Below are 26,576 nucleotides of genomic sequence, written 5' to 3'. Positions count from 1 at the left end.
GTGGTTTTCAAACTTTTTCAGCGTGCGTTCCCCTTGTGTACGGTGCATTCCTTTGCGGCCCCCAAAGAAAATTTATGACAAAAAACAGTTCTAAAACTCATAAAATATTAAATTCTACAAAAAAAGTAGTGCTTTTGGTTAGTAGCCTCATTTTTTAGGTTTAATTACACAGAATTCATGATAAATTAATGTATTTTCTAAAATGTCGTAAAACTGGGGCCCCCAGTTTGAAAACCACTGTCTTAAAGAACCACTAGAGCAATGCCATTGGTGTGCATTATTTTCGAATAATTAAATGGCCCTTCGTCAATCATTCCTTACGTATGCATATTTTATCACTTATTTTGTTATTGTAAAGAAATGTTGTGTTTCATGTGAGGTGTACCTGTCCTGTAAGATCTAAGGGGTTCCCAAAGGGGCCATACACCCCAAAACAAACATGAAAGCACTGTGATAAAATTGTTAATAGTGTACATCTACATTTATGTAATGATATTTAATTGATTGTGTCTTCATTACACATTTCATATATCATATATCGTTCTTTGAAGTTTTTTGCTCCTTAACATTTTGAATCTGTAGCTCAGTTGCTAGATCACAGAGCTTCATGGGTCATAGGTTCAATCCCAGCAAAAAACTACATACTAATATATAGTGTATAGCTTGAATGCAGTTTAAGTTACTATAAATATAATGTTAAATGTCAAGTGCCACTTGTACTAACCAAAACCAAACAACAAACACTTGAAAAAATGCATTCATTTACTAATACTACTGTTAATGCTTTCTAGGGCTGGGTATCGATTCAGATGTTCCAGATCGTTCGAGCTATCAAATCGATTTCGATTCTTGATCCGATTTTCGATTTTCAACTCAATGAATATAAATGATATAGAATATTATATTTTATTATAATATATAGTGATGCACCGATGTATCGGCCATCGATAGTAATCGGCCGTTTTTTGATGAATTTGAAACCATCGGCATATCGGCAATAGCACAAGAAAGGCTGATACCGATTGTTTATTAATTAACTGCATAAAGAAATCTATTATATGTACAAAACGAGTTAATGTTGTTAATTCTGAATAGCAAAAACCACCTTTGAAGGTTGTCATGCTGTCTTATTATATTTGTTTTAGCTTAATTTGTACCTCTCTTATTATGTTGGTCAGTTGAATGTTAATTAGATCCAATCCATGTTCAGTAAAAATAATTTGATGCAGAAATAAACTAGCAAATAGACCAACTGTATAGTATTGTATACAAGTGTTTAATATCGGTATCGGTATCGACCAGAAGTTGTCTGTTTAAATCGGTATCGCCCCCCAAAAAAACCTATCGGTGCATCCCTAATAATATATTAGAATATAGACTGACTGATTGAATTAATGAATGACAGGCTCGCCTTTCGCTCCTTGGTAACATGCGCAAGCCAAAAAAAAGGTTGACATCTAGTAGAGAAGACGTAATTAGATTAACGTTAATCTTACGTTCAATGTTTGCGGAAATAAAATTGGAAAAAAATCGATTCGTGGCCTGTGAGAATCGATTTTGAATCAACCACAGGGGAAAAAAACGATTAATCGAATAATCTATTTTTTTGCCCAGCCCTAATGCTTTCTTAGTTTTTAATCTTTATTATATCAAGTTTGCATCATGTGTGATACTTCTGAATTGATTTATTGGGAAGTATTTATTTTTATTTTTTTGCCGAATGTCGGGTGATACTGAATTAAAAAATAACCTCCCAATGACGAAAACCGTGATTGGTGTGGTGGTGCGGTTTTTAGAGCCATTTCCTCCATATTTGCATATTTGTGAGACACAATCATTCTGAAGCCCTTTCCGTGATTTGGTTTTTGGAGAGGGCCTGACATCAAACTTCAAGGGCGCTGTACTGGTTACACTGTACTGGGAAACATTGTACATTTAGGTCCTGCAAGAGTTGATCTATGGATACCATTGTATCTTTTATCAATAGACTTAACCTTGGGTTACTCCAGGATGGCTGAACATTCATTGTAAGATAATTTGGATAAAAGCAAATGAGTAGCTTAATGGTGGACAGCGTCAGCGTGGTAGTGACATCAGAGTTTTACATCCTCTAAAGCCTCCTTAGGGCACGGATGACTGGAAATGTTTTGCCTAATAGAGATAACTTGTGAAATGGTCAGAGATGGACGTCTAAACATCTCCAAGATTTGTAATTTATTCATTGCTTGCTATAACTAACACACAGATAATTTCGAAAATGCAGCGATGAACTGTACAATGCATGGCAAAACCGTCCTTAGTATTAGCCAATAAAAGGTTTTACCTTTATATCACCTAAATATTGACATCATATATAATGTGTGTTATAATATGTTAGTTATGACCTTCAATGCCATAAAGAGGATCTGTAAACATGATAATAGAAACGTTATCCATCATAACAGCGCTCCACCCAAAAACTCGCACATTGTCAGTGGTTTGGCAACAAAGCGAAAGCAGCTATTGGTCCTGGAAAGAAGAGATGATTATAGCTATCAAGAGTGACAGCTTTGCTCGGTCCTTCTGTCATTTTGGGTGTGTAGAGAAAGTACGATTTTTCAGGCTTATATAATGGAGCAATGATTATATGACAGCTGCACGGTGCTCATTTAATGCTTAAGTTATGACTGAACCTCTGGGCAGTTTGACCGCTGAATGTGGATTTTCCGTGTGCTACAGTGAATATGATTATTGTTGCAATTTTCGTTTTCCTTTTCTTTCCCAAAACGGTGTCCTCTGAGGAATTTTACTGTTCAGCCTGTGATTTTTGCCTGCACAGCAAGTAGACGCCCAAGCGCGCCACCGTTTTTGGTCACTAAAATGTTTTTCATGACCTTGATTTGAAGGCATTTGTATAAATGTTTTTTAAATGGTTACGCTGAGACGAATATTGTGCAAAATAGAAATGGCCTGGCTACTACCCACAGCTGCTTGTAGAGCACAAACGAACACCGATCATCTCTTTGAAATCTAGTTAAAGGTGCCAAAGGATGCATTAAAATAATCTGTTAAATTGTTCTCTGATATCTACATAGAAGGTTTGTGGCTTTATTAAATTAAAAAATGATCCTGAGTCCATTTGAAACCCTAGGATTTGCCTTCAGAATGAAATGGTCTATTATTAGCTTATTTGGAAGGGTCATGAATAATAATGTTCATCTCTGCTCTGATTGGCCGTTTCACAGAGCAGCTCCTTGAGTAGCTCTGTGTGTGCGTAAACAGACCTTTTGTTTGAGCCTGTATCAGACGAAGATACAGAATTTGAGGAATAATCAATAGTTTGGAGATTTCTGAGTGGTAAGTTTGTGTTACGTAATGTGAAACGTAGTCAATAGTAGAACTTCAGCCTAAGGGGGCGTGCACACCAAAGCTTTTACGCCCGCATGTTTTCAAATGGAAGCTCGGCGTTTTTCAAATAAGCCAGCAGCCAGCGGTTTTCTTCCGCGCTGAAAGCTAGCGCCCGGCAGTTTTTCCACGCTCACCACTGAGAATGTTCAACTTTGGATGAAAAGCTCAGCTTGTCAATGTCAGTTCTCATGCGGCCGTCCAATCACAGTGGAGGAGGGGCGGGACAAGTATCAAAGCAACCAACCGTCTCACAGCTGACGTATCAGAGCTACCAAAGCGCTTAGCTGAAGAAAGCTGGCACTCTGCGTTGTCCAGGCGTTTTCAGCCACGTTTAAAAGTTTGTGCACAACCCTTAAATGCTAGCATATAGCATTAACTAGCAAGTAAGGCTAACTCAGCAGACACTTTTTTAGCATTGTAACAACATTGTACTTAATTTAAGGTGTAATTTAATGTTGGGCGTACATCGCGACTCTTAACGTCACAGTCGGTGTTATGTTGAGATTGGCCTGTTTTCCAGCGGTCTTTTGCATGCACAAGGTTTACATTATTTATGGGTGACCCTACGTGCCATTCTTTCCTGACGTGTCCTTGCCAGGATTTTGGGTGCGTTTTCCGGAAGTCGTATTTGTTGGCCGCTTACGTCATAGAGGATTATTATTATAATTACAGACAATCAACCGTTACATTTTAATGTCAGAATGAAACTACGATTGTATGTCTTATGTTTTTAACTGAATGGCGTATGCGGTCAACAAATACGACTTCCGGAAGACGCACCGAGATCCTGACCAGGCACGTCCGGGAAGAATAGCACGTATGGTCACCCTACATTATTCATCTATGCCTAGGTATGCAGTTTTGCATTCTACAGCACCTTTAAACAATTATTAAATGTTTAGTCTGCAATGGAATAAAATGTAGGAAATGCTTTGGCAATGAAATATAGCTCTGTCATGCAAAATCCACCTATTACCTTTCCTTACTGAGAAGTAATTGTTCAGGTCTTTCACCATAAAATGACGTCTTTATTTGACTTCAAATGCTTGCTGTGAAAGCATCATAAAGTGAGCTTCTACTCCCATTTCTTTCTCCCTCTTGCTGTTTACTCAAGCTCTGCATTTGGCTTTTGTAGTAACTACTGTTTTTCTTGCCGACTCCTTTTTCAGGTTCTGGTCTGCCGGTCCAAACGCTCCAGTCTTCCCAACCGTCTAAACCACAGCATCAACAAGGCCTCTGCATTCCCAGAAACTGAGCTCCACGCGACCCAAACCAATCCCTTTACCCAGAAAAAGCTCTGGAAACTGGAGAAGGAAAAGACGGAAGGGCAAAATAGATTTTCCAGTTCTTCTGAGCTTTCGCATCCACGGGCCTGAATGAGTTTGATGACGTGATTGTTTGGAAGGATTTGGATATCTGCTTGCTTGTGGTTTCCTCAGACGTCTGGCTGACACTTGCCCCCTACTGAAGTAATCTTTCCCAAAAGTGAATTCTGGGATAGGTTCATGCGGTGGCCGTGCCTCTGTATGGAGGTATAAGGGAGGGGAAGGACTCTTGTGGGACGCTGGTGGAGTTCTGGCTTGTGGGGGATCATGGGAAAAGAGCAGGATCTTCTGCAAGCAGTCAAGAATGGAGATCTAGCCACTACACAGAAGCTGCTGGCCAAAGTCAAAGCTAGCAAAAGCAGTAAGTAACAATGGATTACATCATATCCTACTGTATTACTATGGTTGTGTATGGCAGTGATGACAACATGTTTTCCTTGAAGCTTTTTGACAAGCAATCACTGAGGTGTTGACGGGTACGCTTTGAATAGTTTGAATAGTCCTTACAACGCTTTTGGTGTAATGTACTTGTGACTGGGGTGATTGATATAAAGGGTGTATACACGTTTTGAAAGCAGATATATAACAAACATTAGTGATGGTGATCAATGTACCTTTCGTATCTCACACGATAACTTTTCTGGGGTAAAAGGGTCAAAGTTCAGAACCTGCTTGTCAGTAAAGGATGATAGATAGTGACTTTGTTTTGGTTAGTGGTTGGAGACCCCATCCGTGCCTCTTGTTCCCAGTCTCACCCATTACTCTTCCCTGGAAGTTTATCTTTTTTCCTAATACGAGTTGCACAAGATCAGTGAGACTGAGCTTTAAAACACCTTGCGAACATGGTACTGATAACATCAACAGACTCAGTGTAGTGCTTTTATCTTTTTATGTCAGTGCATTAAAAGCAAGCTGTACCCTATTACCCTCACACTCATCTCCAGCATGTAAAGCTTGTGTTGTCTGTGATGTGGTCCAGTGCAATTCTCCAAAGGGAAGGAGAGACGCTCCCCCCATTGGATCTCCCAAACTGACAGACTTTAGGAGATGGATGGGCTATTTTCTCTGTTGCCGTCTGCACTGGTCATATATAAAGACAATAAAGCAATATGCAGTAAAAAAGTTACTTTACTACAGCATAAGGTTAGTTATTAATTTATATGAAATGTAGTTTTATTAGCCTAAAGCCCTGAAACATGCTTGACTGTATGTGAACACACGTGCTTGTAGGTACAAAAAGCAGGAATTTGTGTTGCCTTCTGTTCTGTGGGAAGTTTTTTTTTTCTTTCTTTCATCTGTGAACTGTAGAGTTTTGTTTTGATGTATCACATCACCTTTTCATTTTCACGTAGTAAGACGATCGCTGCAAACTCTCACGTTTAGATAAAAGACGCAACTATACACCTGGAACGACCTTAAAGACCCCAAATATACCCGTTTACCTTTCATTGTGAGTATTGTTTGTGAAGCTGCTAGTTATTATCCACTTGAACACAGGGAGTTTGTTCTTTGAAGTTTGTATGCTGTCATTGGGAAGGTTTCTGTAGTTGCTTCGGGATGGCTTCGAGCCTCCAACTCGAAGATCGAAAAGCTTGTTGACTGTCACTTCAAAAGCAAGTTGGATCTCATGCTGTGTTTTATTCGTGCAGAGCCGAATCCAAATGCTATGTACACACCAAAAGCGAATCGTGTTCCTCGCTCTAGATTACCAATTGCAGCCGCATTTATGGAGCCCTATGATGACAAAAGTAAACAGAAAAGGTTCATGAGCAGTGTTGGGGGTAACACATTACAAGTAACGTGCATTACGTTATACTATTACTGTATTTTCCGGACTATAACTCGCGTTTTTTTTTTTCATTTTTGGGCTGGTGCTGCATTCTCAGGAGCGCCTTGTAAGTCCGTATGAATTAATTTTGACATTCATGAGGCAAGTGACAACATTACCGTCTACAGCGAGAGTTCGCTATATGCTGCTCCAGTATTTATGCAATTCAGTGGTTTCAGTGATGTGGAATGACGAGTCCGCGAACTTGATGCTCGTTGGCTTGTTCGGTTAATTTATCCTCTTCAGCCTTCCAGGTATGTTCTGTATGCTATTGTTTATCGTGTTCGTGTAAATAACTGGTAATATTACGATTACGTACGAACATCTATTCAGCCTGCTGTTCTGTGTTCTATTGTTTAGTTGAATAACTTCCCTCTCCAGATGAAAGGTGTGTTCTTCGGTGCGGATTTTTTGAAATAATTTTATAAATAAATGCCACGTATAGTCCACTGCGACTTATATATGTTATTTTGTCTGACACATTTTTGATTGGTGCGACTTATACTTCGGTGCGACTAGGGAAGCACGATATATAGGCCGACATATCGTTATCGGCCGATAACTGCTTATTTTTAATATTATCGGTTATCGGTCTGATAGCAAAATTAGGCCGATAAATGAAAGCCGATAAATGATGGATTATTTTGGTTTGTTGAACCACTTCACTTGCTCATTGCTGGCCATGTGGAGTTTTGATTGGTGCTTTCTGTGCCATAGCACAAAGATGACACGTGTTGCGGCCTTAAGAAGAGTATGCTAGTCTAGCGGCCTGGGAGTTTTTCATTGTGAAAATGATATGAATATTTATCGGCCTATATATATATCGGTTATCGGCCCCCAAACATAAAGAGTTATCGGTATCGGCCAAAATTTCCATATCGGTGCATCCCTAGGTGCGACTTATTGTCCGGAAAATACGGTACTTTTCTGAAGTAACGCATTACTTTATAAATGCACACATTAATATTTGAGTTACTTTTTTAGTTTAATTATTTTGATTTAAAAAAATGTACTGAATTGAACTAAACGTAGCAGGAACAGTTTGAGTCAGAAACCAAGATGGCAGGCCAGAGCTTGACATTTTTGCAAAGGAAAATGCAATTTCTGAATTCAGAACTTCTCAGTCATAAAAAACACCTGCAAGGCCTGAAAGAGATCAAGCCTCAGACAAGTAAGAAAAAGTAACGCAAATGTAACTTAAAAGTAACATAAGTATTAATTTCCATGAAAAGTAACTAAGTAACGCAAGTACGTAGTTACTTGTTTGGGGAGTAACTTAATATTGTAATGCATTACTTTTAAAAGTAACTTTTCCCAACACTGTTCATGAGATCGGCAAATTTGGGGCCGATACCGATATGTAGCCAATCGATCGGAACATCCCTACTTTGTATGTAATTTACTCCTGCAAATAATTAAATTCGCTTCTAGTGTGTACTAGGGCTGTAAGGATTAATCGTGCAAATGCACGTTGTCTCAATGAATGAATTTTAATGAATTACGGTGAAATGCCGCCACATCCGAAAGCCAGAGGGCGCTCTCGTGCAGAAACTCCACAGAAGTAGCAGCATTACAAACACTATTCCAGGAAATGTCTAGAAGAATATTTATATTGCCGTTCTTCAGATTGTTTCAGGTATTTTCATGATAATAAAGAATATTTTGAATGATTTTGTTTAACGAGTGTTGCTTTTTTAAATGCACGTTATAAACGACTCCGACTCGTAATGATTTTAGATTGATAAGGACTTCTTACTGTCCAAAACGCCATAGTACACGCACAAGCTGCGCATTAAACACAGAATCGCAGCCTTGCAATTCAGGATCGATTTCGATTTTCTTTTTAATGGGACACGCAATTTATCGTTACAGCCCTAGTGTCTACACAGCATAAGAGTTAAACATCTTTCTTTAAAAATACTCATTTTTGTTGAAGGAAATGTAAGTCCAGTTGTTTGAACAGCTGGTTACCTAAATTTCTCCTTAACTTTTTTTTTGAGGAAATAACAGGCTTGTGACTCAAGCTCCAGGATTCGATTTCCACGGCCATGAAGAGGTCAGTCTGATAACCCGGCAACCCACCTCGGCTATTCTTTACCCAAGTGTGTGTAAACATACACTGATAACGCACACACTTCTAGGGGGACAGGCTTGCAAGTTGTTTTCGGGTGTAAGCACCTCTATTGTCTTTCCAAGCCATAATCAAGGCCCGAGTCATTGTGCGAGTGGCAAGCTGGCTGAGTTATTGCTCCATAATGTCATTTTTAGTGCGCTTAAAGTCGTAAAGGCATTCATACAGTCATTAACACACGGCGGGCTTTTGTGGCCCTCATCCTTCAGGCTGAAGAAGTCCTGGCCAGCTGACTAGCCTACCCAGCATGTCTCCACCCCTCTGTCCACGCTGCTTTGTCTGGGTCCCTGAGGGGCTGCGCCACAGCTTGTCAGATTACCCACGATCCTTTGTTCAAACTCACAGCCTCGCTAATTCATCACCTTGCTCTTCATGCACGTGCTCATCGAGGCTGTGCATCGCCACGGCACATAACCCAACAAACAACACCCTCTGTCGTATCCGTCGATGATGAACGCATCCCGTTCCTCTTGACATCTGCCATCGCAGGTTTGCTTTCTCCTCATTGGAGACGCTCGTAAATCATAAAGATGACCCAGATGGTGCCCAAACGGATTATAGGGTATTATTGGTAAAAGAGAGACCCTAGCGCATGCTTTAATTTATCATGTCCTGTTTTTATCATGTTGCTGTCTAGTTTAAGGCTGCTGAAAGTTTTCAGTGGGAGACCCTTGGATAAACTCTTACTAAGGATGTTCATAGAACTGATTTATGGTCTCTGACCTTTTTCTTTCCATCTTGACAATAACAGATGGAAATTTGAGGATTTTAAGAATTGTAGTTGAATTTGTTTGTGTCTGTATGTTAATTCCGGCTAAATCATTGTGTAATCCTCTGGGATTCCCATTTTCCTTGATGCTTAATCCCCAAAATCATGTTGTTGTTTTTATCGGGATATTTACAGATGCAGCTATATATGTTTTTTGATTTCATACAGTAATAGCCTAACAGGAGGCCCAAACACAAATGCACCACTACTTTATTTACATTCAAAAAATGAATTTTGTGTTATGTCTATTTACAGGGTTCATACGGGTCCTTGAAATCCTTGAAAGTTTGTGAATCTGGGGGAAAAAATTCAAGGCCCTGGGAAGTTTTTGAAAATATACATACATAGATACAGGTCATTGAAAGTGCTTGAATCTATTTTATTCAAGAAGTTTTCTGGAACAAAAACTACATAATTCTCTGTGTAGTGTAGGATAATATCATTAAATTTCTAGACTGTTCGCTGTAAATGCTTATATCTTCTTTATGCGAATGTTGATTCATACCAAAATGCTTTTTTGCATAGTGAATGAAAACTGTAACTGTTGTTCCCTTAGAAGGGAACGAGACGCTGCGTCTCCCTTGCCATACTTCCTGTGTCCCTGTAACGCCATCTTCTGCAATATTTTAGATAGCGATATGCTTCCTGGCTCCTGTCGTTAAGCCTCACCATTGGTTGAATTTGATATACACATTCAGACGCACTTACACTTGGAGGCGTCCTCAAAGTGTCACCGCAGTGACGCAGCGCGAGTTCCCTCTAAAGGGAACTGTAATAATGTATCTTAAAAGGTAACACGATGTAACCTTGCTCTCACTTGAAATGTTTCCCCACATTTAGTCCTTCAATTTGAGGGTATTGGACCTGGAAAGTCCTTGAAAGGTCCTTGAATTTGAAATTAACTAAGGTGTGGGAACCCTGTATTTAACTTAATAAGGGCTGCCTGTGAGATATCAACACATCAGAAATTACTCAAATGTGCATATTACAAAATGCATAAAGGAATGGATTTGCAATAACTGAATGATTTTAATGCTTTAAAAAGTTACGCATAGTCAAAGAGAGCGATGCTTTCATTTTCCCAGAAAGAAGATGAAACGTACAGTATGTTGGTTATATATAAAAAAAAAAAATATTATAACTTAATTTGATTACAAACGTAAAGGGATAGTTCATCAAGGGAGAGTCATCATTTAATTACCCTCAATAAACACATAGAAACTTCTTTATTCTGCTGAAAACAAATTAAGTTTTTTTAATCAAGCGGGAAGCAGAAGCACCATTGACTTTCATAGTAGGGAAGAAAATACTATGGAAGTCAATGGTGACACAAAACCTTGGTATTTAACAGAACAAAGAAATTCGTACAAGTGTGTAACAGCTTGAAGGCGAGTAAATGATGACAGACTTTTCATTTTTGGGTGAACCTGGTATGTTGCTAAAAAGAACATTATTTTGTGTATTTGGTGTAATACAGTTTGTTTAAGTGGTTTATAGTTAAAAAACACATTATTTTCCACATACTATACATTATTGTTGCTCCCTTATGCCCTGCCTCCCTGAAACGCGTTTATTTTGTACAAAACTTATTGTTCTGAAAGGCGCAGTGTCCTCCGATTGGCCAGCTATCCAGTGCATTGTGATTGGCTTAAAATGTGCCGTAAATGTAAAACTGTATTTAACTTCACGCTAGTATTTAAAGGTGCAGTGTGTAATTTTTAGTGGCATCTAGTGGTGAGGTTGCACATTGCAACCAATGTCTCAGTCCACTGCTCACCTCTTGTTTTTGAAACGCATAGAAAAGCTACAGTAGACGCCACCGGACAAATATGTCATTGTCGGAGACAACTTAGTAAAAAAAGTTTGTCCGTTAAGGGCTTCTGTAGAAACATGGCGGCACAAAATGGCGACTTCCACATAAGGCGACCCTCTGTGTATGTAGATAAAAACGTCTCATTCTAAGGTGATAAAAACATAATGGTTCATTATGAAAGGTCTTTATACACCCCTGATAATATGTTTTGTATATTATTTTGCATTGATGTCAAGACATCCTTCTAAAAATTACACACTGCACCTTTAACTTCACGCTACTGCGAACTTCACACTAGTTGGCTTGTTCAGTTAATTTAGCCTATTCAACCTTCTCGGTAAGTTCTGTATGCTATTGTTTATCATTTAAATAACTGATAATATTACTTTAACGTACAGACATCTATTCAGCCTGCTGTTCTGTGTGCTATTGTTTAGTTGAATAACTTGCCTTTCCAGATGAAATGTCTGTTCTTCGTCTTGGATTTTGTGAAATTATTTTCTAAATAAATGCGACGTATAGTCCACTGCGACTTATGTTATTTCGTCTTAATGGCACATTTTTTAATTGATGAGGCTTATAGTCCGGAAAGTACGGTAGTGTTGTCAAAAGTCTCGGGTCTTCGATACCAAGACGGTACGACATTAGTACCAGTTTTTTTTTAAGTACCGGAACCACCCCAGAACGCTGTTTGACAGGTTATCTGTCTGAAACTTTTCATAGACGCGACAAAAAGTTGAGCTCATTTAATATTCGTGTTACTCTTCACTCCTTTTAATCACATCAATATGTTGTGGATCATTTTCAGCAGATGGGATGCACGTTTTGAAATATCTCTAAGAGCCAGTGGTGGTTTTACAGTTTGTAACAGCAACGATCAACATCGAAATCACATCTGATCCTCTGACATAGCGACTGTAGTGGTTTTTACGTTCATTGGATTGTGGTTAGTGTGAGGTTTCTTAATATCCTACAGCACTACTAAAGGCAGCGGGGAAGCTAATGAGATTGTCTCATTTTGCGAGGGGGGCATATTGACGGGAATGTGTTAAAACCCTTAAGACAGACTGTGAAATTCGGTCTCTGTACGGCAGCTGCCTGTCGGGTCTGGCACTTGCTTGCTAAATATTTAATTGTATCTCTAAAAGGGAAAACATCCATCTGCCTGTCTGTCAACTAGATTTGTACTAGGCCTGCACTATTTTTGTGGGGGACATAGTGATGTTTCATTTTCTGCAATGTGTATTACAATGTGAAAATTGTAAATGAACATTAATGACTGGGTCTCACCTTTATTGACCCCTTCATTTGGTTTATTATGTTCCGAAAGCCAAATCATTTATTGCATTTCGATAAGAACGACTGAAAATGTTTATTTTGTGTATTTCACCCTTGACCTGTTTGTTTTCTTCTGCGGCTTATCTTCTCTCTGTTGTGTCCGTCATACGCACAGATCCAGCGTTTAGCATGTAACTGATAAGATTTGAGATTAAAGCAGTTATTTTCTTCCTCTGAATGAGTATTCAAATGTTATCTTCCTGACACAGATGACTTACGCTGTGAGGAGATCAACAATTCGGCCTGAGGCAAAAATTTAGCTGAATTAACCAAAGCACATTGTGCGCCTCAAACGTTGCTCTAGTGTAGCTCGAGTACAGAAATGACTTTTAGTATGGCTGCTCAACTATGAGTTTATTGGCTCTGTTGAGCAATGGAAACTTATTCTGTAAGAGTACACGGTTCTCACCGAGATCCCAGCTGAGCTCCATAATATTGCAGTCAATAAATGTTTAAGCCCAAAAGCATACGAGGCTACAGCAGGGGCACATTTTTCCTTTCGGCACTGGAATGCTATAGCAGAACTTTGTAGTACGTGGTGGGGTAAATGGGTATTGGTTTAGATCGCAGTACAGAGTGACTTATGATTCCCAGTTGCCTTGAGCTGGAGCTCAATAGTGTTTCACAGATATTTTTTTGGCATTCTTCCTGCTCCGAGCATGCCAACTATTGTCCAGGCTGCGACATAACACTCCGAGCTTGAATGAGGGGGGAAAAGCACAAGAATAGGAGAGATGATGTCAGCTAAAGGGAATGCATGCCTCACAGCGCTCAATGATTCCTCTAATGGGGTTTGAATGCATTCAAAATGTACTGGAAGAGTTAGGTGTCACCACTGAGATGTAAGAAAATATTTTGTTATCCAGTGAATCTCACTACAGCATGTCCAGGGTGTACTTTAAAGATGAACTACATTCACCTAGGCCAACAGTAGATGAATAATAAGAGTTCTGTACCTGATAATTACATATTATTAGCTTCAAACACTGTTGTTTCCTCATTCGTATGTAAACCATGTGCATGCAAAAGACCGCTGGAAAACAGGCCAACCCCAACATAACACCGACTGTGACAGTCGAGATTAGGGCTGTCACAATGATTGAATAATGATTTCCGATCACCGCAATGATTGCACATCTCTCTAAAAAACACAAGGGGGAGCTGCAGCGCCTGTATAAACGAGACAGTGAGTGCGTTTACATGCACAGTCTTACGCCGATTATGTTTAATAAACTGATAACATGTGGGGTCATGGAAATGCGTAAAACTGTTTCCTTTAATTGGGTGATTCTCACGAAAACTTGGTTTTAAAAATGTCAAGCATGAAAATGTAAAAATTGCTTAAATTTACTTTTTTTCCCACCAGACATTGAAAAACAAAGTCCGGAGTAAATGGGGACATTAATTTAAAAACTTTTACTTATCATTTAACACTTTTTGTAACCATAATTTAAAAAATTAGTCCTAAAAAATCTCATTACCGCAACAGTCAGAAATCATCAACACTGACATATTTTCAAAATGACATGACAAACCTGAAAAAACATAATTTGGAGATTCTGCACATGCATTTAAAATCAAAGTATTATGCTTCTATTAATTAAATTAACATTTAATAAGCATCTGTTGCAGTAATGATAATCAAAATGTCGTGTAAGCATTCTGACAAGACAATATTTCAAATTAACTGTAAAAAAATGATCTTACCTGGTAGCCATCTTGAAGTAACTGGTCCATGTGCTTGGTCACTAAAAATCAAACTTTATTAAAATTCTGTATGTGTGCTTAAACTGTTCTCAAAAAGTGTTGCGGAGGATGAGAACATCAGGCATGGACACATCATTTTCCTAATTTTTCTTCATTATTATTATACATGAATATTCAGTAAATATTTTTTCTGTCATCTAAAGTAGTCTAGCAAAACATCCATTTTTTTCCTTAATATTTTTGTGTTAATTTGATTAAATTACAACATAACGCATGTTCAAACACAGCCGGACACATTGCGGTAATGAGAATTTCAGCAGAAAATGATATAAAATTTACATTTATAAATTCTTATGTTGAAATCACACATTGTGCAAGGTAGAACACAGTATTGTGTTAATTCTGATGCTTTTTAATGTTACTATATTACACATTTTAAATCTAAAATCATTAGTGCCGTGGTGTTTCAATGGTTTCGTGAGAATCACCCAATTGGGGAAAGACCATAAACGGAGTGAGCAAAAACCGAACGGCACAGGTAGTTTTTTGCTCGTTACCCCGATTTCGCTTGGCATGTAAACACCTTAACCGGCTTTCTCACAGTTTTGTTCATGTGCTCATGTCTCCGTGTGTGAAAGATAAACGTCAGACGAGTAAGTAAGCGCAAAGTAACGCATAAAAGTCTCTGCTCTACTAAAGCAGTTGTCAGAGAAACAGTTATATGTACAGGTTCTGGAGACACGAAAAGAGATAAAACAGTACAGCTTAAGATAGAAATGCCGTCGGCTTTTTGATCGACTATTATGTACTATAGGCGATGACGTCACTACCTGCGAGAAACCTGACAAATCTCCAAGTCCCATGTAAACGCAGTTGTCTGCATATCCGGTTTATTGATTTGCATGTAAACGCATGAAATTTTTTTTTATAATAAGCAGATTTTTGATAGTTATCCGCTTATTCTGTGCATGTAAACCTACTCAGTATCAGATTACTTTTAAATATGTGTTGTGTATTAATATTTACTTCCAGATAAACCTTGCAAAAGATTTAATTTAAATAATCACAACAATGTGTGAAAATTATTTCATGAACAAACAAAAATGTATGAGAATTAAAGGTCAAAGCAAAAACCAGACAATTAATCGTCATAATCACCAAAGCAGGCAATTAATCAAAATAATCGTCACAATTTATTAGGCAATTAACCGTCAGCCAAATTTCATAACCGTGACAGCTCTAGTCGAGATGTACGCCACAAAATTAAATTATACATTAAATTAATTGCAATGCTAAGAACAAAGTGCTCCTGTTCGTGAAAAAACAAAGTATTCTTGGGCCATAAGACATCTGGATTTGTTTATCACTTGTAAAAGTTAAACGCAGATAAAAGTGTTCGATAAATGTTCACTTGGTAAACCTTTTTAATAGGGCTGCATAACGATTAATCGCGATTAATCGTTTGCAGAATAAAAGTTTTTGTTTACATCATATATGTTTGTGTACTGTGTATAATAATTATGCATATATAAACACACGCGTGCGCACACACACACACACGCATGCATGCATGTATACATTTAAGAAATGTTTGAATGTGTATATACATTTGTACATTTATATTATATATAAATACTTAAAATATAAATAATTTTTTTATTCATACATAATTATTATACAGAGTATACAAACATATATGATGTAAACAGAAACTTTTATTCTGCAAACGATTAATTGCGATTAATCGTTATGCAGCCCTACTATTTAACAAACTGCCTTTACTTCATCCTTTATAATCACAGCCCACAGCGTTAGCTTGTATCCTGACTCGTCCATCATCATCAGTGTCTGTCACCTAAACTAAAGTGACACATTGGTTTAATGGCTCTTTGAGCATTGTCATGTGTGAATCAGCTGCGTCAACACAACACTGCATCTTGCCAAGCACTGATTATTTGCATGTTACACACTACCTTTTACTATGCACAGCCTCTGCTATCATCTTTCCCTTATTTTTCTACCTGTAATGCCCCTACAATAAAACTTGGTCTAAACCCTAGGGATGTGTCTTGCATATCCTTTAGAAATCCCACAATGCACTGCAACACGCCCAACAAAATCTTTATAGGTCTTTATAGGTGGAACAGTTGATAAGAGATGCTGTTTCAATACTGAAGTGTCAATAGACAATAGCTCAAGCTGATTGAAGATTTTATCATTCACAAAGCTTTGTGTTTAGCTACACATTTAGAAGCAGGTTTCCCTATCTTTACATCTTTTCAATCTTTTCAAAAACATTAGTGCCTAGCCTGCACTGATTCCTGTAAACAAATTTCACAAGCACCAACTGGAATGTTTCATGCTAAAGTGATTGTTTATTATAAAATGAAACATGAATGACATTTGAAAGACATTTCTTTGGAACATGAAAGGAAATATTTGGCAGGATATTAGAGACTCAGTCTTCATTTGCTGCCACTATATGAAAAAAAGCTGTTTCAACATTTGTGTGTTTATTGTTTGGCAAACTATTCTTTATATCCGAATGTTCCTTTGTGTCCCACTCGAATGCCAGTGTTATTTTCAGTTTATACTCTGATACTATCAGTGTGATTGTCTAAATTTGCTTGCTGTAGTGGGAATTTCAAGGTCTGGGACAGATGTTTCCCTCTTTTTAATAATCTCTGGGTGTTGTTCTGAGATACAATAGGATGCGTCAAGAGGAAATTAAGCCTTGTTTCAATCTTAGGTTAAATGTTTTCCCCTGTGACCCCGACACAACCTTGCACCTGTGCTCCTTATGCTAGCTTGTGTCCTTGCAACTATATTAAAGCTCCTATAACCTCCCGCTGTTTCTGTTTATCTTATGTTAATCTTGAGTAGCTATAGTAGAGTACTGCATCCTTTATATCTCAGAGTCTTTAGTTTTATCAGATTTATAAACGACAGATCAGCTCTAATGGTACATTCACACGGGGCGAAAGCGATAACGCTTGATGGAAAGCTTGTCTGAAGCGTGGCCAACAGCCAATCACAGTGGCCGCTACACATGCTCTGGTCTTCCATAAACGTAATTGTCTGGCTTTGCCTATGTTATTTGCATAAAGCGATATGATTGGCTGATGCATGCGTTGCCTCTTGAAAAGTTGAGAAATGTTTTACTTTCTGTTGCTAGCAATGGCAGTGACGCGGCGCTGATGGATCCACAATTCAGTTCAACAACCCTTGTCAAAAGTGAATGGGAAGCGTTAAAGCTTACGCCCCGTGTGAACGTACCGTAATGATCGTTTCCGGAAAAACCCGACCCCTTCGAGGCGTAACGTGGGAGGAGTGAGTCACGAGCAAGCAACATGCAAAACATTATCCCACTATCTCTGGATAACTTATGATTCACTACATGTTTGTGTCGTTTACCTTATATGCACTTAATCGCCAATTGCCAACAAAACAGCCATTTGATGCAGTTTCACTTACCGCCTGCGACTCACGACCCGGTTGGGACCGCCCCATTTCAACGAAATCTAGCATTAAACAAATGATAAACCCCGGATAAACAAACTTTATCTATTGTTTCCATAATGGTGGGTTCACTGGGAAGCTGAACAACTTTAAATTTCTCTCACAACAAAATAATACTTCGTTGACTTTGTGTCAGCTCTTGGTTGGTGTGTGCGTGCGCTATTTTGGTTAAAGGGCACTTATTATATTATGTAATATAAGTCTCAGGTGTGCCCAGAATGTGTCAACTTCAAATATCAATTATATTGATGGGGGACTTTAATATTAATTGGAATGACAAGGGAGGAAGATAAAAGCTTAACAATATTACAGCCTATTTTAATCTTACACAGTTAATTGAACAACTTACAAGAATAACTAATAGGTCCGAAACTAAGATTAGATTTATTGTTCACAAATAGACCGGAAATAATTTGTAATGACAGGACTGTCAGATCACAATATCAATCATTTTTCTTCTAGAAAGCTAAAAAAACATTGTTTTTATTCCTCAGCCACACCAATATGTAAATATGAATCTGTCCCAACTAGTCAACAAGAAAAAAACCTTGGAGTAGCACTAACAGAAATTAAATGGAATGGGGTCCTCTCTAAAGGTGATCTGGAGAGTGACTGTGACCAATTTACATAAATACTATTGAAGAGGCAATAGAAAATGGGAAGAGGATATGGCAAACCACCAATTAGCTGATTGGCAGAAAACAGAATTGTAATAATAAAGATTTAGAGCTGAAAATTAACATTGAATTAGTTCTTATGTTGGTGCTGTTTTTCTAGATTTAAAGCAAGCTTTTGGTACTGTTAATCACAAAGTTCTAAATTAACTTCTTTCAGTTTCTCTGAACAAGCACTCAGCTGGATAAAATCATATATGTCCAGTAGAAAGCAATGTGTTTGTATTAATGATTTAAAGTCCCCGTTATGTGAATGTCCTGTAGGGGTCCCCCAAGGTTCCATACCTGGTCCAATCCTGTTTACACTATATATAAATGATTTGCCACAGGCTTGTAAAAATGTTGATGTTCAGATGTATGAAGATGATGCTGTAATCTTTACACATGCTAAGAACTACCAAGAGATAACATCTACACTTACATCTGCAATGGCTCACTAAGTTATGTCTCTACCTACGCACCAAAAAAAAAATGTCTGTATGGCGTTTACAAAAATTATGAAGGTGTCACATTCTGTGTTCCTTAGATGACAGGAGCTTGATATTGTAAATGAAGTATCTGGGAGTCATATATGACTCCATCCAAACATTCAAACGTCAAGTAAAGAAGATGACAAATAAAGTTAAATTCAATATGCAAAATTTAAAACAAGTTAGGCCATTTCTTAACACTAAAGCTGCCAAGTTGTTCTTATATATTATGATCTTGTAACATAAACATAAGAGTATTGTTTTATAAACTGGTCATTAACTAGCATAACTGCTCTTAAAAGTATTGAATCTCTATTTTTGAAAGCCAAACAATTTTTTTTAAATGCCTTGTCATTTCACCATTGCAACCATTGCAATATCTTAGAGAGACATAAATTCTTAAGCTTTGATAATTTTAAACGTTTCAAATTTGCTTGTTTGGTATATAAAGTGGTACATAATCATACCCCTCCTCCGCTTCATGGCTTCTTCCAAAGACTTGACGCAGAGGTAGTACACAAGCCTCCGTAATTGGGAACTGTGTGATACCATTTAGGCTTACCACTTTTGGACAAAATGTTTTATCAATAATAGTTGGTAAACTCTGGAATAGCTTGCCCCTTCCAATAAGAGAAGAGAGCTTTTAGAAAAGCAGACATGTAATGACTTTTAACTGTCATACTTGTATCACTCATGCACTTTCACTAAATTAAATGCAGTATAGAGGCGGATTAACAATGTCTTGGCCATTATGTATTTTTCATTTTGTTATTCGTTGTGTTAATCTATATGTCACTATTATGTGTATCTTTTCATTTTCATTTATAGTGAATGAATGTTATATGATTGTTAGTCATCTTTATGTTAGGGACTACAGATGAAAAGTAGGTGTTTTATCTAATTCAGGTGGATTTTTTTCATCGTAGGGTGGTTGTGTTCACACACTGCCAACCCACATTATGTCCAAACACCTTGTAAAAGTGGATTTTGCATAGTAGGTGCCCTTTAAAGTCTCCACTTTTCTGGGGGGCTTTATTACGCAACAGATTCAGACGTCGAAACAAACTTTCCGAAACTTGTACTCTGTCACACGTCCAACTGCTTTTTTGAACCTTTGCTAATGTTTAGCATGAGGAATTCAACTTTTTTACTGTGTTAATAAGTCAGAATGCATGAAATACCGTTAAAACCGCCCTTTATTTTTAAGTCAAGTAAAAATGTACCTTTTAAATTCGTCAGTATAAATTGAAATGCTTGTGACAAGGTGTTGGTTTAGAAAAATGGCTGTCACTTTTTCCAAGTAATTTCGAATGACAGCCTATTATTTTCTCTGCCCTGACTGTCAGCACTTTACACTCATGATATGTTTAATTACTGGCTTCATTTCATAACCTGTTTGCCTTTCTCTCATCAAATTATAGTTTTGTATCTCACACATGCACATGTATAATTAAAGCATCTTTGGCTCACCAAAAAACTGCTGAGTGTTTTTTGCTTGTTTGCAGCAGCAGCAAGAACATTTTCTTGACTCAGTCATGTGCTACTTTTTCATCATTTGTGCAAAACAGACCATCAGCATGCTCACAGACAATGCAGACTGTGGAGATCAATAAAATGGATTTAACCATGGTTAAATGTGTAACAGAGCCAATATTAGTACAACACTCTTAAGAGGCATTCATTTGATTTTCTATGACAAAGTGACCTGAATTTGTTCATTTTCTTTTTTTTGTGTTTTTGAGCAATAGTGAGTGTTGCTGATGTGGCAAATTTAAAATAAGCTCAGCTTTATGCAAATAAGCAGAGATGCAATGCAGAAATATGAAATGGTATGTTCTGTAGAGATATGATCTAGTAACGGGGTCCAGTACAAATGCGTAATGTCGAACCACACGCACAGAGACTGCAAAGCTATTTAATTTCAGTGTGAATGGTAGTTGACAAAATGGATACAAAATGTTTAACCACTTCAGTCCTAAACTGAAAAAAATTATATACATTTTGGAGCACAAAGTTTTCTGTAAAATACAGGGTTCCCACGGGTCCTTGAAAGTTTGTGAATCTTGGGGGACAATTCAAGACCCTAGGAAGTTTTTGAAAATATACATACATAGATACAGGTCATTGAAAGTGCTTGAATCTATTTTATACAAGAAGTTTTCTGGGAAAAAATCCATATTATTCCCTGTGTAGTGTAGGATAATATCATAAAAATTCTAGACTTTAAGCACACGTGCTAAACTGTTTGCTTTAAAGGCGCTCTTACCGAATCTGTGTGACGTTACTGTTTGTTGATGTTTGAACTGTTTTTAAACAAATGGAGCGTAGCTAACTCCTCACCGTCCCCCTCCCTTCCGTGCTTTCATGAATGTGCCTAACCTCCACCCCCAAATCCTTCTTGTCGTTTATTGACTGGAACACTTTGTTATCGTTTCACATGGTAGGTTTGGCCAATTTGTTTTTATTGCAGTTTGTGGAGCCTGGGCTGTCTACAGAGATCGCGTTTTTTTACAGTTTGATCAGCGGACAGGCAGCAAGCAGATAGTGAGGAGATGTTTTCTGTATGTAACAAAAAATGTTTTATGTTCTAAAACGCGTGAATTCGCTTAGAGCACCTTTAAATGCTTATATCTTCTGTAAGCGAATGTTGATTCATACCAAAATGCTTTTTTGCATAGTTGTGTTTGACAAATGAAAACGTCTCGGGTTACGTATGTAACCATTTTCTCTAAGAAGGGAATGAGACGCTGCGTCTCCCTTGCCATACTTTGGCAATATTTCAGATAGTGATATACTTCCTGGCTCCCACGTCACCCTGTCTTTGTCGTTAAGCCTCACCATTGGTTGAATTTGATGTACACATTCAGACGCACTTACCCTTGGAGGCGTCCCCAAAGTGTCACCGCAGTGACGCAGCACGAGTTCCCTTGAAAGGGAACTGTAACAATGTATCTTTAGGTAACACAATGTAACCTTGCTTTCACTTGAAATGTGTCCATTTAGTCCTTGAATTTGAGGGTATTGGACCTGGAAAGTCCTTGAAAGGTCCTTGATTTGAAGTTAACTAAGGTGTGGGAACCCTGAAAATAAATGTAAAATTTTTGTAAATTTACTCCAAAATATGTGAGTAAATGACTCTTTTAAATTCAGGCATGCGCAATTCTGCAAAAATTTTGAGCAGAACATAAAAACACAGGGACTTTATGAATGACAGGCGTTCCAGTTCAATGTATACAGAATTTATGTGGGCCTGCCCATCAGTGAATTTACGGGTGTTTAACTGTGAAAAATGAAAAGCGTGTGTGAAAGCTCTCTTACGAGTCTCGGGGCCTTCTGTCTGCTCTCCTCAGCGGTCGGCCCCACAGCTGCCGGGCCCCATCAGTTGGCACAGAGATGAAAGTGTGTGTCTTGCGCTCCGTCCTCCGTGACACTGGCCGACCGCTGGGCAGTCACAGACACGTCCACTAGCGGTACCGCTGGCTCTCTGACAACAAGTCTCCTATAGACATTCAGTGGACCAGGAGCTTAGAAATCTATCGTATACACAGCTCACACACCCGCTGACTTTCATTACTGATTTATTAGGATGAGATTGGCTCCCAAAGTTCATTTTTTATTCTGACTTTAAAGGATAACCAGGATTGTTTTTGAGGACATAAAACATGGAATGTGTTTGGTTTGGATATGCATAGCTTTCCAGAGACCACAGATCCAGGCTTTGGCGGTGGCAGGCGGCCATGGTCTCTATATAGTATGGCAGGGACCTTTGTTGCCAATTCTAAAATGCATGGCTTATATTTAAGGTTTTAAAAGTAAGAATTCCTGTTTTTCCTCATGCATTCGGCTAGATCTTATAGACTGTTTTTGATCTAATTGGATACTGCAGATGTGCATTTTATGGGAGAAGCAGTTTAATATGTAGAACAGTTTGAGCCTGAGAGCAAATTAAACCATCTTGAATTATGTAGGGTTTTTTTCTAAAGTGGTTTGTATTAATGTGACTGTGGGATTCTGTAAAAAGCAAAAGCCTGTCGAATTGTGATGCTATTTTTAGGGCTGAGTGGTACATCGAGTTTTGGTAATATTCCGCGAATTTTCCCCAGCAGGATATGGGATGAGACAGTCCTTGGAAAACCATGTCTTTGAGGTTTTTTATCATACACTGACTGTGTAAATAAAGGTGATTGTGACATCTCAAGCCTTTGACCTGCATCTAAACATTTATTAAAATCGCGCATCACAATATCATCCCAAAATGAATTTTGGTCAATATCGTCCAGTCCTGGGTACTGCAAAGATTCAAAATAAGTTGAACTGTGTATGTAGGGGTTTCTTCCACTCAATGTTATTGAGATTGGTCCCTTTTTTATTTATAAATAAAAGTATGATTGCACCAACGATTCGGCAAAATGTCTTAGTCAAGGCACTTTTAATTTGCTTTAGCATTGGTTTTCTGGCATAGGCTAAACACAAATCATTGGAGCTGACTCTTTTTGTTGTTTCCAACACGCTGAAAACTTTGATTTTCTAATCCTCTGCAAAACCTTTGCTCTTTATTCTGACCGCTAAAAGCAACACACAACTTTACCTCGCTGAGCCTTTTAGGGGACATCACAGACCCATACAGATCTCCAGCACTTAAAGCGTGAATAAAACGAACCTAATCCTTCAAGACATGCGGCACACAAGATAAAAGCTCTCCCTCTTGTTGTCAAAGGTCTATTCGATGGATTAACTTTCTACAAAAGCTTTGTATTATTTCTAGAATGACCTCTTAAGCTAAGTAGATACAGTAACCTGTTGCCTTTTCTGAGTCTATTCGGTACAAGTGTGTGTTTAAAGGCAGTGCTTTGCGTGTTTGAGTTGGCTTCATGCATGACCACAGGTTCCTCTGGGCCCATCTGCAACGATTATTTATTTACGCGCTGTGCCGCTTAACCCCAAGCAGGCAAGGGCATCCCAAACCTCAGCAGTAGGGCAGTACAGACTCGGTGCATACCAAACCTGCTGCTCTCTAAACTTGATGCTAATCCTAGACTGAGCCCGCTTGATTCTACCCAGACCGACACTGTTGACATTCTCAGGGTTACAGACTGTAAAAAATTACTAGGGAGGCATTGCCTCCTAAACTATACCAAAACACTAAGTTGTGTTTTGTTGGTGTTGTTGTGAGGTCAACACAAAGGAAAAATGCTGAATAGTACAAGAAACACTGGCATGTGTTTACAGTTTTATTAAAAGAATAGTTTACAGATTTAAATTGAAAATTTACCTATAATTTACTCGCCTTAAAGCCACAATATGTAAGATTTTGGTAATAAAATATCCAAAAAAACATTTGCACAGTATGATATATTTAATGCAGTTGTGTACTTACATTATCCCAAAAGTTCCCAAGGATTTGTAAATCCAAAGGAAATCCTGTGTCATGGCTCGCCCCTTGTCTCCCTTGTTATAGTCACTCTTTCAGTGGCTTTACACTGCAAAAAATGATTTTCAAGAAAAATAATTCTTAGTATTTTTGTCTGTTTTCAGTAAAAATATCTACAAATTTATTTTTTACTTTTTCTTGATGAGCAAAATGACCCAAGAAAATAAGTCTAGTTTTTAGACCAGAAATATCAAATTTAAGTGATTTTGTGCATAAAACAAGCAAAAAATCTTGAACATTTTTCTTAAACACTAAACAAAAAAAAATTCAAGAAAAATTAGCTTACCCCATTGGCAGATTTTTTCGCTTGTTTTATCCACAAACCCACCCAAACTGATAAATTTTGTCCAAAAACTAGACTTATTTTCTTGTGTCGTTTTGCTCATCAGGAAAAAGCATCTTAATTTAATTTTTACTGAAAACAAGTCAAAAATACTTAGAATTTTTTTCTTGAAAATCATTTTTTCTTAGTATTTTTGTCTTGTTTTCAGTAAAAATATCTAAAAATTCTTAAATTAAGATGCTTTTTCTTGATGAGGAAAACAACCCAAGAAAATAAGTCTAGCTTTTAGACCAAAAATATCAAATTTAGGTGATTTTGTGCATAAAACAAGCAAAAAATCTGCCAATGGGGTAAGCAAAAAATCTTGATTTTTTTTAAAACACTAAATTCAAGAAAAATTTCCTCACCCCAAAAAAACTCAACTTATTTTCTTGGGTGATTTTGCTCATCAAGATAAAGCATTTTAATTTAAGAATTTTTAGATATATTTACTGAAAACAAGACAAAAATACTAAGAATTTATTTTGAAAATCATTTTTTTGCAGTGCACAATGAATAAGAACATTTTTCTTAAAATAAGTTTACTTTTTTCATATTAAACACTTTATTCAAGGAAATGTTTCTTAATCCATTTGGAGATTTTTTTTTGCTTGTTTTAAGCAAAAATTTGCTTAAATTTTTTATTTTTTTGTCTTAAAACTAGACTTATTTTCCTAGGACCTAGGTCATCTTAATTTAAGAATTTTTAGATGTTTTTACTGAAAACAAGACAAAAATACTAAGAAAGAAAGTCATTTTTTGTTGTGCATTACAATTCTATCCTGCCATCATCCCATTTAAATAATTTCTCGTATTTCTCCAGTATTTTTAGTCTTTCTTTAAAAAAATCCTTCTGGCCATATTTAATGTTTGCTAAATTTACCTCTGGTAAAGCAGGTGGCAGTATATCTTTAACACATCACTCAAACAACGCCCGTCAATAAAACAAGAAGAAAAATGCTTCCCAAGGATGGGTGGAGGATGATGAGCCGCACTCACATACGCCCACGTTAACAAACATTTTGATGTGCCGGCTGATGCGTGTGGTGCTGCCAGGTGTGATTGGTGAATTCCATACGTCTCTGGATGATCTCCAATTGTCCTTCATAACGTCAGTAAGCTTCGCCTTTGTTATTGTGAAATATCTTGTAGTAAAAATCTACATATTATAGCTTTAATGCCATCCTAGGTGTATGACTTTTACTTTTCAATTAATTCACAGTGGAAAACACAAACCATGCCTACTATTTTCTTCATTTGATATTCTGTTTTACTCTGAAATACTGTACGTCACAACACACTTTAAATACTATCCCAGCTCTTCCTTACATTTGTAATCAAAGCTTCATCAGGAGAGAACAGGCTGCCATGAGGCTTTGCATTCCATTGTGGAGAGGTTTACATGTGTGAATGAAGATTACTTTGAACTTGGCGAGTAGTTCACCTTTATCTTTGTCCACAGGCCTTGCTTTTACCCGTAATGCTTCACGGATCTTTTTGGTGGCACTGCAGGGGTTGTGTGTAACTAATTAAAGTCCTCTGTTTAACAGATCTCTTTCCACTTCATATTTATTTCCATTCATTTTTTTTGTGGGGTATTTAAGAATTAAGACTATGATATGTTGTATGTGATGCATAGGGATTGCATTTTGAATTGCGATATGATAAGCATTTACCTTCTTACATTGCTCATCAGGGCTGGACAGAATAATACATTATCTGTATTTTTCATCTTTAGTTCTCTATATTTAGTATTTGAGTTTGTTTTTCGTATTTGCTGTTCAGTTTTCTCTGTATTTAGTTCTATGTATTTGATCATCTGAAGAGGCTTGAAATAATTTAAAAAATCAATCATTTCAGTC

General features: G+C 37.5%; 1 protein-coding gene across 7 annotated transcripts in view; it reads left to right on the top strand.

The window, feature by feature from the left end:
• LOC129428603 (caskin-2) overlaps positions 1 to 26,576 on the top strand; it is an 88,872-nt gene that overhangs the window by 961 nt on the left and 61,335 nt on the right. For all 7 annotated transcript variants that reach the window (XM_073856858.1, XM_073856859.1, XM_073856861.1 and 4 more), the window contains exon 2: positions 4,557 to 5,073. In XM_073856858.1, coding sequence (XP_073712959.1) covers positions 4,980 to 5,073 — 94 coding nt within the window. In that variant the 5' untranslated portion in view covers positions 4,557 to 4,979. The remainder of the gene's footprint in view (positions 1 to 4,556; positions 5,074 to 26,576) is intronic.

This window comes from Misgurnus anguillicaudatus, chromosome 19, assembly GCF_027580225.2.
Source record: "Misgurnus anguillicaudatus chromosome 19, ASM2758022v2, whole genome shotgun sequence".
NCBI classification, from domain to species: domain Eukaryota; kingdom Metazoa; phylum Chordata; class Actinopteri; order Cypriniformes; family Cobitidae; genus Misgurnus; species Misgurnus anguillicaudatus.
Note: the sequence above shows the minus strand (reverse complement) of the source record. Positions and strands in the feature narration are given on the sequence as shown.